The 12,707-nt window shown below is 46.4% G+C and overlaps 1 protein-coding gene across 1 annotated transcript in view; it reads right to left on the bottom strand.

Annotated features, from left to right (window-relative positions):
- Positions 1-224: 224 nt before the first annotated feature.
- Positions 225-12,707, bottom strand: part of BTBD16 (BTB domain containing 16) — a 68,741-nt gene continuing 56,258 nt past the window's right edge. Inside the window, exons 10-15 of the mRNA XM_008070105.2 lie at positions 8,365-8,456; positions 6,899-6,981; positions 4,560-4,637; positions 3,258-3,356; positions 1,731-1,919; positions 225-369 (exon numbers count right to left, since the gene is read on the bottom strand). Coding sequence (XP_008068296.2) covers positions 301-369; positions 1,731-1,919; positions 3,258-3,356; positions 4,560-4,637; positions 6,899-6,981; positions 8,365-8,456 — 610 coding nt within the window. The 3' untranslated portion in view covers positions 225-300. The remainder of the gene's footprint in view (positions 370-1,730; positions 1,920-3,257; positions 3,357-4,559; positions 4,638-6,898; positions 6,982-8,364; positions 8,457-12,707) is intronic.

A 12,707-nucleotide genomic window follows, 5' to 3' on the forward strand; every position in this document is an offset into this window, starting at 1 on the left:
AGGAAGTCTTTGCCGCTCCCCGTGGCTGTCTGCCATTACTGCAGGTGCTCCCACTAGCCCCCGGAGAGGGCAAAAAGTTAGGGCTGGACTCAGCATGCTGCAGGTCAGTGACGGCAAACAGACTCTCGGCTCTGGCACTTTCCACACTCAAATGAGACACACGTGAACAAAAGTTCCAATGACACCATCACTAAACCAGGAAAGTCAGCTGAGGGCTTGAATACTCCCTTTCATGTCATTTTATTTTCTTTTATGCAGACTGGCGGGGAGAGGAAAGCCCATGGATTCTTCTGGAAACTGTCAAGATATTGGGAAGATGAATGCGAAACTTGCGTAGATTGGGATGCCCACAGTTTGGATTTTCAAGGCCTAAAACATGAAACAAAACAAAGCAAGCAAAACAAAACTTTTGGAGTAAACACAATTGCCCTCTAAAAGGGGGAAGAGGAAGGCCTGATTGCAGAAGCTGGTGGTTCTCAACTCTAGCTGCACATTAGAATCACCTACAGATGGTATTTAAAGCAAACTTTAAAAAATTAGGTATGACTTAAATACAATGAAGCGCACAATTCTTAAATGTACATCTTGCTGGGCAGGGTGGCTCACGCCTGTAATCCCAGCACTTTGGGAGGCAAAGGCAAGAGGATTGCCTGAGCCCAAGGCTTCAAGACCAGCCTGGGCCATTTGGCAAGACCTCATCTCCATAATAAATAAATAAAATTAGCCAGGCACAGTGGCGTGTGCCTGTAGTTCCAGCTACTTGGAAGGCTGAACTGGATCACCTGAGCCCAGCTGGTGGAGGAGGCTGCTGTAGCCATCATGAATTTTCACAAAGTAAACACTCCTGTGTAAACCTCAGTCTGATCAAGATAAAGGATATTTCCAGCCTTATGGAAATCTCCTTCATTCTCCTTCTTGGTTAATATCTCAGTCCCTCTTACTCACACCCACAAAGGAAATTGCTATTCTGGTTTCTAACATCATAGAAAATAACGTGGGAAGTTTTTTAAAAATATTGTTACCCAGGCTCTACCCACAGAGTATCTGACCTTGTGATCTGGGTGGGGCTCTGGCGTGGAAATTGTAAAGGCCCCAGGGGATTCTAATGTGCAGTCAGGACTGGGAATTACTCACTGGCTTATGGCCAAGTCCCATAAGTAAGAGAGGCTCCCAGATCTCCTTGAAGTCACAGCCCAAAGAGTTTCGCACTCCTAGACTCTGGCAATTTCTAGATCGTGACTGTCAGAAGCCATCCCAGGCAATGAATCTGCCTGGATGCTGGCCCCATCCACACAGGTAGATGAGTATGGTCCTCCTCAGATGGGCCAGAGGGACGCAGATGGGTCCCAGCTGTGGATTTCCGGGGAGGTGATGGGTTATACACAGGCACCAGTGGAGGTGGTGATGTAAATAAATACACTTCACTGAACCTCCCCCACCTAAAAAAATACACTTGGATGCTCATACGGTTCTAGTGTTATCCACGTCAGGTAGTCTGATTTGAATTATAGTTATCCGTATCCCCTGTTTTTCATTCTAGAAAGGGTCTCTTTAGCATTATTTGGAGCTATGATAATCCTTAAGAAATTGAGCAAGCTTGTCCAGTGATCTCCAGTGTAGATCACTAGAGATCACTAGAGATCACTAGAGATTAAAAGCCAGTGGTTTCCAAAAAGGGGTGAGGGAGTGAAAGAGCAAAAAGGAAACAAAAGAAAAAGACGAGCACTTGCATGGCTTTTGCAGGTCGGCTTGATGAATCCAAACTTCTGTGTGATCTGGTTTGTCCTGAACTCCAGCCACCTGCCATCCACCAGGGCCTGGGCTCGGATCTCATACTTCACCAAGCGTTCTGCTCTCAGGCTGACCAGGGTGTACTCACCGACCAAGGAAGAAACTTCCAGGTCCGTGTGCCTTTTTCTCTGCAGACAGAGAAACCCATCTCAGGTGAACTGTGAGACCCGGTTCTTAGCATATAGAGCTTCCTGTATAATGTGCGTAGGCAGGAAGAGGCCGTTTGCCAAATGGTACCATTTCCTGAGAGCCACTGCTGAGTCAGCTGTCACAGGAGCCCTCACCTTACATAAATCGCTGGCTGATGGACTGGGTTTTGGCCAACTCAGGAAAACGCCACTAAGTCAACCTTCATTATCGCTTGGTCAGAATTAAGAAACCAACATAGTATTCATATGGGAATTTTGACTGGTGATGTTATGTCTCTTCTATTTCAAAAAATCCATTGAGTAGGAAGATGCCTTAGTCACTGGAGGTCAAGAACTGAGATCCCAGGAAGAAAACAACTTGCTCAGGGGCACTTAATGTAGTAGTGGCACAGTTGGGACTAAAACTTTGGTTTTATTCATGCATTGATTCATTGATCCATCCATTCAGTCAGTCATTTAAAACTCCCCTGTGTTCCAGGTACTGTCATTGGCAGTAGTTGTAAAAAGATTAATAAGATATGGTTTCTCAAAAGCTTGTAGTTTAGGAAAGAGAGACATAAGTAAATCCTAAGGGGAAAATAGTGGTCCTTCCTCATGGTTGTCATTGTCACTATCATTCTCATCATACTAATGCATACAGTGCATTGTATGTCAGGCCTTATTCCAAGTCATTTGCACAAATTAACACATTTCATACTCACAAAAACCCAGTGAGGAAGGTCTCATTCTGTCCTTTGTCTTAAAGGTGAGGAAACTGGGTAGAGCAGGACCTGGGACTTGCCCAGGTCATGCAATACACAGGCCATTTGATTGTGCACTCTCTGCTCCCAAGTGTGGCATTTTCCGGCCTCCCCTAGTCCAGCAGGAGCAGGGAGGGAAAGTCAAGCACCTTCCTGCCTTTTCCAGGGTCCTGCCCACAGCCTGCTTTGCCACACTAAACAAATCACCCCCTTTCCCACTTGGAGGCACTACCTGTCACCTTCACGGAAGAATGACCATCTGTAAAGCATCACACATGTATGAATGGAAGATGAATTGTGCCCCCATTTATGGAGATAGGAGATGAAGATTTAACCCTGGCTTGATCAATAGAGGTCATATGAACATGAAGGCTCTCAGTTTTGAGGGTCTCATCTGCTAAATGGGCTAACAATACCTACCTCCTAATGGCATCACATATATGAGCACGATCAGCACTTACAATACACTTCATATTGATTGTTAATTAATAATTAATCAATTATTATTATTAATTCAGCATGAAGTGACTCAATCTAAAAGGCTGTTTCAGAGACTCACCTTCCAGGTCCTTCTTACCTGCATGTAAAAACTATATGAGGTTGCATCATGTTTGATTCCCTTTATCTCAAAGAAAAATCCATACACAGCAATCATTTTTGAATAAGTTGTATATTCCTAAATTGGGAAAGGGAAGCACAAAGTGAAGGGGGAAACCATCTTTAGTTTTCAAATCAAGAGGACACAGTGAAACAAATTATAGCAACAACAGCAAAAGTGACTCATCTGGCAACTGATTTAAAAGTGACTACAACAGCAATTTTAGCCTAGAAAAAGGCTTTTAAAAAGCCACAGTGTAGTGACTCCATAAATCCTTAGTACAGTAGCTACTACTAACAGTTACTAGAGTTAGTACAAGTTAGTTAGTAGTAGTTATTGAGCAGTGACAATAGTATTTACTTAGCATAGTCCTTAATGAGAAAGAGAATGGGTTAGGCATGTTCTTGGATGACCTGTGGTCTGCAGACCTTTGAAACAAAGCATTCAATCCAAATTCAATGAGCCTAAGAGCCACTCCATGCTCATGGCACTCACAGGAAGTCCTGACCCCTGTCATCTACATCTGCCCACTTAGGCAGGTCTCTGCAACCAAGGGACAGGTTATGACCCAGAGCCGATCCAGATATGACCCAAAGGGGAATCTCTGGTGATAGCTTTCAGAGCCCCGAGTCCCTGAAACACTAATTCTTTTGAGCTCACTATTGGGGTGCCTTTAAAAAAATCAAAGGAGACCAGCAATTTCTTGGTGAATTGCGCCTATCACAGGGAACCCAAGTAGAGCACAGCCACCAGCCCCAGATGCTCCCCTGGTGACTGAACACCAAGATAACTTGCAGAACCTTGACACACTGCTGTTTGATTCTGGGATCTGTCAAAATAGCTGCCTACAATGAGTTTACCCTTGCAACCTTAAACACGGACTTGGCATGGAGTCTCTAGTTGAGCCAGTTTTCAGCTGTCAATGCTTGTGGAAATAGGATGACAAACCCATCCCAGTTTGCTTAGGCCTTTCCTGGTTTTAGAACGGAAAGTTATGCATCCCAGGGAAACTCCTCCATCACAGGAAAACCAGAACTGATCACCACCTTAGTGGGGAAATTTGGGACACATCAGATTACTGAACAGCCTGTCCCAGGCCCCTGCCTTGTGAATATTATTTCCTAGGAGCTGGTGAGAATATAGGAGAGACACCCATGATTCCCTCTTCTTCCCTGGTCTTCCTACCAGAGGTCCAGAGTAATCATGAACTGCCCTCCAAAGGTCCTTAACCAAGCATGGAAGGGATGATTCTTCTCCTTGTTTGGGTTTGGTTCTTAGTACCTGGGAAAAGAGCAGCCCAAATCTCAGAGCCTGGTTGGTAAAATCTTTCAGATGGACCATGTCACCCCCACTCTCCAGCTGAAAGGAAAATGCACACAGTTTACTGCAGCCTGATCCACTGGACACAAGTGCCTCTTGTCATCTTCATGCTGGTTCCTTGATCCCTACACTTCCACCATGCTTAAAATAAAGTTCTGGGCTGGGCTCAGTGGCTCAGCCTGTAATCGCAGCACTTTGGGAGGCTGAGGTGAGTGGATTGCCTGAGCTGGCAGATTCGAGACCCACCCGGGCAACTTGGTGAGACCTTGTCTCTACAGTAAATCAAAAAATTAGCTGGGCATGGTAGCATGCACCTGTAGTTTCGGCTACTTGGAAGACAGGTGGAAAGATTGCAGGAGGCCAGCGGGTCGACGCAGGGGTGGCTGCGAGCATGCCGCTGCACTCCAGTCTGGGTGACAGAGTGAGACTCCAACTCAAAAAAAAAAAAAGAATAGAGTTCTGCCTCTAGACTCTACTTTCAGCCATCCATTCCATCCATGGGCATTTACTGAAAACCTGCTCTGTGCTAGGTATTGTGCTCAGTGCTTTCAGAGGATGCAAAGAGGAGAAAAAGAAAAGCATCCGAGCAGCCTCACTTGGGAGATAAAATGTGAACCTAAATAGCTTGATCGGGGGCAGGATGACCGTGGTCACAAAGTCAGAAGCAAGTAAGGCCCCTTCATGCGTGTGGCGGGCTCCAAGGTGAGGGTCAAGGAGGGGGTGAATTTGCGAGATTGATTTTGGCAGCATGGGGCAAAAGGAAGGAGACAGGAGGCGGGAAACTTCCTGAGATGTCAGAGCAAACTGTCCCTTCTCTCTGCTGTTGCAGCATCATTCTGAGTTATGTCCCACAGAAGTACCCTTCTGTGGAATGATTATCTGCTGTGCAGGAAACACTGAGTACTGTAGTTTGCACATTACAATAGGTATTTGTTGAGCTAGACTGAATGTTAACTAGTGACTCACAGATCCTCAGAACTCACACACTGCCCTGCTTCATCTCTGAAAATGCAAGATTAGAAACACATAGGAAGGGCAACAGTTTGCATAGACAATTCACACCGGAGAAATGTGTGGACACATATTCATATTTACAGGTAATAAAGGAAATGCATATTCAAACATGAGACACCATTGTTCCCTCTTCAATTAACAAAAGTGATTTGAAATTAAAATGTTCCACATTGCTGAGGATGTACAAAGCGAGGCATGCTCATTTACTCATGGGGGAAGAGTAATTTGGTCTCAACACCCGTCAATATGTACCAAGAAGCCAGGCTCGGTGGCTCAGCCTGTAATCCCGCGCCTTTGGGAGGCTGAGGTGAGTGAATTGCCTGAGCCCGCAGGTTCGAGATCCACCTGGGCAACTTGGCAAGCCCTCATCTCTACAATAAAAATCAAAAATTAGCCAGGCGTGGTAGCACGCGCCTGTAGTTCCAGCTACTTGGAAGGCTGAGGCGGAAGGATCGCCGGAGCCCAGCAGGTCGAGGCTGCGGTGGTCGGGAGCGACCACTGCACTCCAGTCTGGGTAACAGAGTGAGACTCCAACTAAAAAAAAAAAAAAAAAAAAATGTACCAAGAACAAACATGCACATTCCATTTTGTGCCAGTATTTCTGCACTTGAGGCTTGCCTATGAGAAAATTATTCAAAGTATAGTAAAAGAAACCATTAGGTTCAAATATGTTTCCCACAGTGTCCTTTATAATAGCAAACGATTGAAAACACCATGAATTTTCTACAATAAGGGAATGACAAAGTAACATCGATCATAGCACATCCTCTTGGCAGAAGAGTTTGCAGTCATTAAAAGTGGTGCTAGGAAGCACATTTAAATGAGTCTGTGGGTGTGTGGGCGTGTGTGTACAAAAGGACTGAAACACAATACATACAGTATAATACAATACAATGAGATGTTAACAGTGGTTGTCATTGGGTAATGTGTCTGACGGTATTTCTTTTCTTTGTTTCAATTTCTCTGCATTTTGGAAATTCTCCACAGCAAATACATGCCACATTTGTGACTGTTAGGGCACTTGGTGTGGGGAACAGTGTGTCCAGAGCTCCTGCATCCCATCTAACCCTCCAGATCAACATGGCAGGTGGACCAGTTCCAAGGCTGGGTCTCCTCTCTCCTCCTCTCCTCCCAGGCTCCGTTCTCCCCATTTCCCCTGGAGGAGGATCCAGATATGTCCTGATCTCAACGGCCCAGAGTTTTCCAATGTGAAACACATCTCCAGGAAGAGCAAAGTTAGAGGTAATACATTTTAATAATTGTTCCTTGCCGAGCGGGCAACTTACAGCATAGTAATGGTTGGCTGTAACCCGGACCAGCCACGACTCCGGGAAGAAGTTAATGTGCCTTAACTCTTCCAAGTCCTCACCTTGGAAGAAACACAAAGAGAACATTTTTACAGTTTCATTCATAACAGGACCTCAAAATCTCATTTATAGAAAGGAAAATAAATAAGCCAGGGACTGAGGGAAGGGAAAAAAGCACATGGTCTCATTTAAGGTTTGTTTGGTAAAATGGGAATAAAATATCTCAGAATCACTGTGATTGTATTCAGAGTCAATTCCTTTTGTACTCCGAATTAATTATCTTTTAAAAATATATACAGGCCGGGCTCGGTAGCTCAGCCTGTAATCCCGCACCTTGGGAGGCTGAGGTGAGTGGATTGCCTGAGTCCGCGGGTTCGAGACCCGCCTGGGCAACTTGGCGAGAACTCATCTCTACAATAAATCAAAAATTAGCTGGGCTCAGTGACTCAGCCTGTAATCCCGCGCCTTTGGGAGGCTGAGGTGAGTGGGTTGCCCGAGCCTGCGGGTTCGAGATCCGCCTGGGCAGCGAGACCTCATCTCTACAATAAATCAAAAAATCAGCCGGGCGTGGTAGCGCGCACCTGTAATTCCGGCTGCTTAGAAGGCTGAGGCGGAAGGATCGCCGGAGCCCAGCAGGTCGAGGCTGCGGTGGCCGGAAGTGTGCCACTGCACTCCAGTCTGGGCAACAGAATGAGACTCCAACTCAAAAAAAAAAAAAAAAAAAGTTGCTTCTGTTTTTATTTTTCTTCTCATACTTTTCCCTAGGTGTCACTTCCCAGGGCCCCAGGAATCAGTAAGCTATGCATAAATTACAGGGTACTCCACCCACCCCTCTCTCTGGGACAAAGCTAACTGGTTCCATTAACCATTCTGAGTTTTAGAGTTACTTATTATACCTGGACAGCTAGCTGGAAATGGCATTGAAAAAGTTTTCAGATGTCCTTTCAGATGCAAAAGTCCCACTGAGTGGCCTCTTGGACTGCCCAAACAAGCTCCCCAATATTTCCCTGCTCTTTCCAAGTTGCAGTTGTCTTTCCCTGTGCCCAGAGCATGAGGTTGACAGAGCACAAGCCTAGTGTGGAGCACAGACGCAGAGTTTTCTGTCAAACTGCCCAATAAGGGACCTAGAGGTGAATCACCTGCTTAGAGACAGGGCACGTGCTGAGATGGTGATGAAACAGCTCGTGGCAGCTATAAGTGCTTTGCAATGTATAAGCCCCTTGTAGATGCCATTGTACTTCATGAAAGCTCTGATGATCTTTCATGATGATCTTTCTGATGAGACCGGCAGGGAAACTGAGATCAAGTAGTTACATGACCTTCCCAAAGTCAAATGGCTTGGAAGGGACAATTCCAGATTGCAGCTGACTCCTCTGGCAGTGGCTAAGCGTGATTGGGTCCCCAGCAGCTTTCCTGTAGATGCACTCACCTGGGCCGGGACTTACCTCTGGTGATGCCATGCAGTCGCAAGCAAAGAAAGAGCGGCACCAAACTCTGTCCTGTGTCCCGGTCCAGAAAGCAGCAGTTCTTGGGAAAGCTTAGCAGAGGCACAAAGAAGAATAAAAAGCCTTCAGAAAACTCCCTTCTGGAATTAACTTGGGCTAGAAAATGCCATGTCATAGAGAGAAGTGGTTTCACCAGCCAGGGGGAGACAGGGCCTGGTTTTCTCTGGATGGGTTAGGTGTGTGGAAGCAGACACGATGTCACCTGGGTTGTTTTGTTTTGTTGAGTTGGGGTCTCACTCTGTCACCTGGTCTGGAGAGCAGTGGCATAATCATGGCACACTGAAGGCCCAACCTCCTGGGCTCAGGCAATCCTTCCACCTCAGCCTCCTGAATAGCTGGGACTACAGGTGTGTGCCACCATGCCCAGCTAATATTTTTATTTTCTGTAGTGACAAGGTCTCGCTGTATTCCCCAGGCTAGTCGCAAACTCCTGGGCTCAAGCAATCCTTTTGCCTTGGCTTCCAAAAGTGCTAGGATTTCAGGCGTGAGCCACTACACCAGGCCCTGAGTTGTTTCTTTTTTTTTTTTTTTTTTTTTTGAGTTGGAGTCTCACTCTGTCTCCCAGACTGGAGTGCAGTGGCCACTCCCGGCCACCGTAGCCTGGACCTGCTGGGCTTCGGAGATCCTTCCGCCTCCGCCTTCCGAGTAGCCGGAATTACAGGTGCACGCTACCACGCCCAGCTGGTTTTTGATTTACTGTAGAGATGAGGGTTCGCCAAGTTGCCCAGGTGGGTCTTGAGCCTGTGAGCTCAGGCAATCCACTCACCTCAGCCTCCCAAAGATGAGGGATTACAGGCTGCTGAGTTGTTTCTGATGTTGATGTTTGTAAAGTCTAACCCCAGGGTGGAGACAAGTGATTATATTCCCCTTGGCAGCTACCACTGATCTGTGTACTTGGTAGGTGCCCAACAAATGCATATTAAGTGACTGATGGGAACACATTACTTCATAGAGGACTTCAAAAGACATTTTCTTACTCGAGTCTCAGAAAATTCCCATGGAGCAGAAAGGACAAGTATTAGGAGTTCCATTCTACAGATGGGACACAGAGGCTCAGCCAGGACTTGAACCCCAGACTCCTGACTTCTCCTGTATATACACTGCCTTTCCAGTAAGCGCCCCAATTAAGTACTTCAAAAGTACTTTCTGGTAAAATTAAAAAAAAAGAAGAATGGATGTGTGGGTAACTAGATTTAGCAGCTGGTCGTGTGATCCATTCTGCTCCAGTCAGTGTTAATATTCAATTCAAATTCATTTCTATGCAGGGCTGGAGGTCAGGGTTGGCTTGACCCATTCTCCTTGAGAAGACACACACATTCTCCACCCTCACTTTGAAATAATTTGCTTCATAAAATGGTGACTTTTCACAAATTGGGACAACGGGGAATAACTTTTCCAAATCCCTTTGGAAATGCAAAGTCACTTTCTCAGGGATAGAACCAGCCAAGGGTATTTTCAGATTATTTTTCTGTGAAGAGTGATGTCCAAGTCACACCCTGTCCCAACTGGACCAAGTGCATCTTTGGCCCATGTCCCCCTCTGTCGGAGATGCCTGCCAGCCTTCCCAGAACCATGTGTTTTCATAAGATCTGGGAATTCCTGGGTCTGTCCAGCTCCTCTCCACATCAGTGGTCCCAGGAGATAGGTCTGTCAGTACTGTGGAGTTAAGGGGTGGGGGAGGGGACATATAAGCACAAAGACAAGTGAGTTCTGAATAAATCTAAGGGTTACTTATTTGAATCTGCTATGTGCCTGTCTCTGGAAATGGATGGAGCAGGCATGGATAAAGACAAGTCGATATTTTCAGGAGTGCCAGACTATTGGTCCAGGAACCAGCCCTCCATTACTTAGGGCAAGGGGAGCCGGGGCTAGTGAGTGCTGTGCCCGGGCCTGAAGATCACTGATATCTTAGTGGGACAAATACTCGTTTCCTTTCCTCAACTGATCTGGATTCCTCTCCTCCTCCTGCTTCTCTTTCACTATTTAATGGAGAAGCAACTTGTGACACCATAGCTGGGTGGCAGATGTCAAGGGGGGAAGAAGGGGCTGAGCTGATGCTGTCTTCACCAACCAGCCTAGTCCAGTGCTCTGGAGAATGTGGTGGCACCCGTGACAAGGACCCCCATAGCCCGGTGCCACCACTGAACAGTGAGCACCTGCTGGAGCTGAAATACAGATTCAGCTACAGAAGGGAAAGAGCATCGCTTCCCCAGCCCAGAGCCACCAGGCACCGGTTCTGCTGCTTTGCTTGAAATGGCAAGGCTGCTGAAGAGTAGGAGGAACCAAGGCCGTGATCTTCCTTCAGAGAGGCACTCAGACCCGAAGGACCTCTTAGTCAAGCCCTCCTCTCGCAGAGAATATAGAAACGACTTTGTTGAGACAGGTGGTTGTCCTTAATGACTCCTCACTTCACTGGAAAGTGGCAATGATGCCCACTATTGTGGCTAGCTTGGAGAGGCCATGAGTCAGCTCATCACCCAACCAAGCTGGGCCCCTCGTGTCATACAGACCAGGGTTCAGCCCTGGTCAATCATGTAACTAGGCCTCTCTGAGCTTCATTCTCCTTCTCTTTCATGTGGGAGCAGTAGTCACATGTGCCTCCTTGGGGAGATGGGAAGAGTAAAGGTGACAGTGCTTGGGAAGTGTGTGGCAATGCTGCTGGGACCCAGAGAGTCCTCAACACCTTGTGAGTACCACAATTGTCCTCCTGTGCTGGGGAAAGTGACCTCAACCCAAGTGGGCCAAGTGCAGGGAATTGTTCTTGGTGGCATTCCTCATCATTGCCACCCTCTAAATCAACCAAGGTATGGGCCACCTCAAAGAAAGAAAATGGTGTCCTCAGCTTCTGATTTTCTAACATCTCATTTTCTGATTTTTTAACATCTCAAAGAACCTGATGTCCACCCTGGAACTGATGAGTATCACCCTGCTCCCAGGGCCTAGCAATGTTCGTTTTCGTGGACCCAACATTCCACGCAGACCTCCTGCGTCCAGTTCAGCACCTTTTCCATCTTTCCTTGCTCTTCTTAACTGTCTGAGTGTGGAGGCATCTGCTCCTCTCTGGCCCAAAGAGGAGCACATGTAAAATGGAAGCAAGTGGCCTGCTGAGTCTGGGACGTCTTCGCATGGCTATGTTGGTGGAATCAACGACTGGCATGGTTTCCCCTGGGGAACTCTGTCTGTACAAAGACCTCTTTTGGTTTAACATTTACTTTTCTGGGACAACTTCAGGTCATGGTCCCTGCCTCTTGAAGTTCACTGGGGAGCTCTTAGGATATGACCCTTTGAGGGAAGACAGTTCACAATTCTTTACTACCAAAAGATATTACCCAGATTGGCTTTGGCTCCTCCTCTCAAGGATCTGGATACAAGCGTCCCATAGACCTCCCGAAAGACAGTGTCAGGGGATAGTTTTACAGGTGCTCTTGGCCACAACTATCTCACTTCCTCTACCCTGCCATCTGAGGGAGTCAGTGTAAAACCTACAGCCCTGTTAGTCCGAGTGTTCCAAAGTTTAGCCTTAAAATACACACATGCTACATACTACATGTTTGAACCTTGACAATATCAAGCTATGTGAAATAAGATAGAAAGGACAAGTGCTTTATGATTCCACTCCATGAGGTCTCTAAAGTAGGCCAATTCATAGAACAGAAGGTGGAATGATGGCTGCCAAGGGCTGGGGAAGAGGGAGAAGGGTTGCTGTGTCATGGGCACAAGTTTTAATTTGGGAAGATGAAAGATTTCTGGAGAGGCTGCACGATGATGTGAATGTACTTAATGCCACTGAACTGAACTCACAAGAATGGTTAAAATGGTAAATTTTATGAAAAATTTTTATCTCAATTAGAAAAAAGAATTAAGGTTATAAATGACTTTGCTTATTTGAAATGATATATTAAATTTTAAGAAATATATATTTTAGGCCAGTCTCGGTGGCTCAGCCTGTAATCCCAGCACTTTGGGAGGCTGCAGCGAAGGATTGCCTGAGCCCACAGTTTTGAGACCAATCCAGGCAACTTGGCAAGAACTCTACAATAAATTCAAAAGTTTGCCAGGTGTGATAGTGCATACCTGTAGTTCCGGCTACTTGGGAGGCTGAGGCGGAAGGGTCGCCAGAGCCCAGCAGGTCAACACTGGGGTGGCTGAGCGCGTGCCACTGTACTCCAGCCTGGATAATGAAGTGAAACTCCAACTCAAAAAACAAAAAAAAGAGAAAGATACATTTTTTTTTTTTTTTTAATTAGAGTCTCACTCTGTCATCCAGACTGGAGTGCAGTGGC

Source organism: Carlito syrichta, unplaced genomic scaffold, assembly GCF_000164805.1.
Source record: "Carlito syrichta isolate Samal-C Ts95f unplaced genomic scaffold, Tarsius_syrichta-2.0.1 Scaffold312962, whole genome shotgun sequence".
In the NCBI taxonomy this organism is placed as follows: Eukaryota; Metazoa; Chordata; class Mammalia; order Primates; family Tarsiidae; genus Carlito; species Carlito syrichta.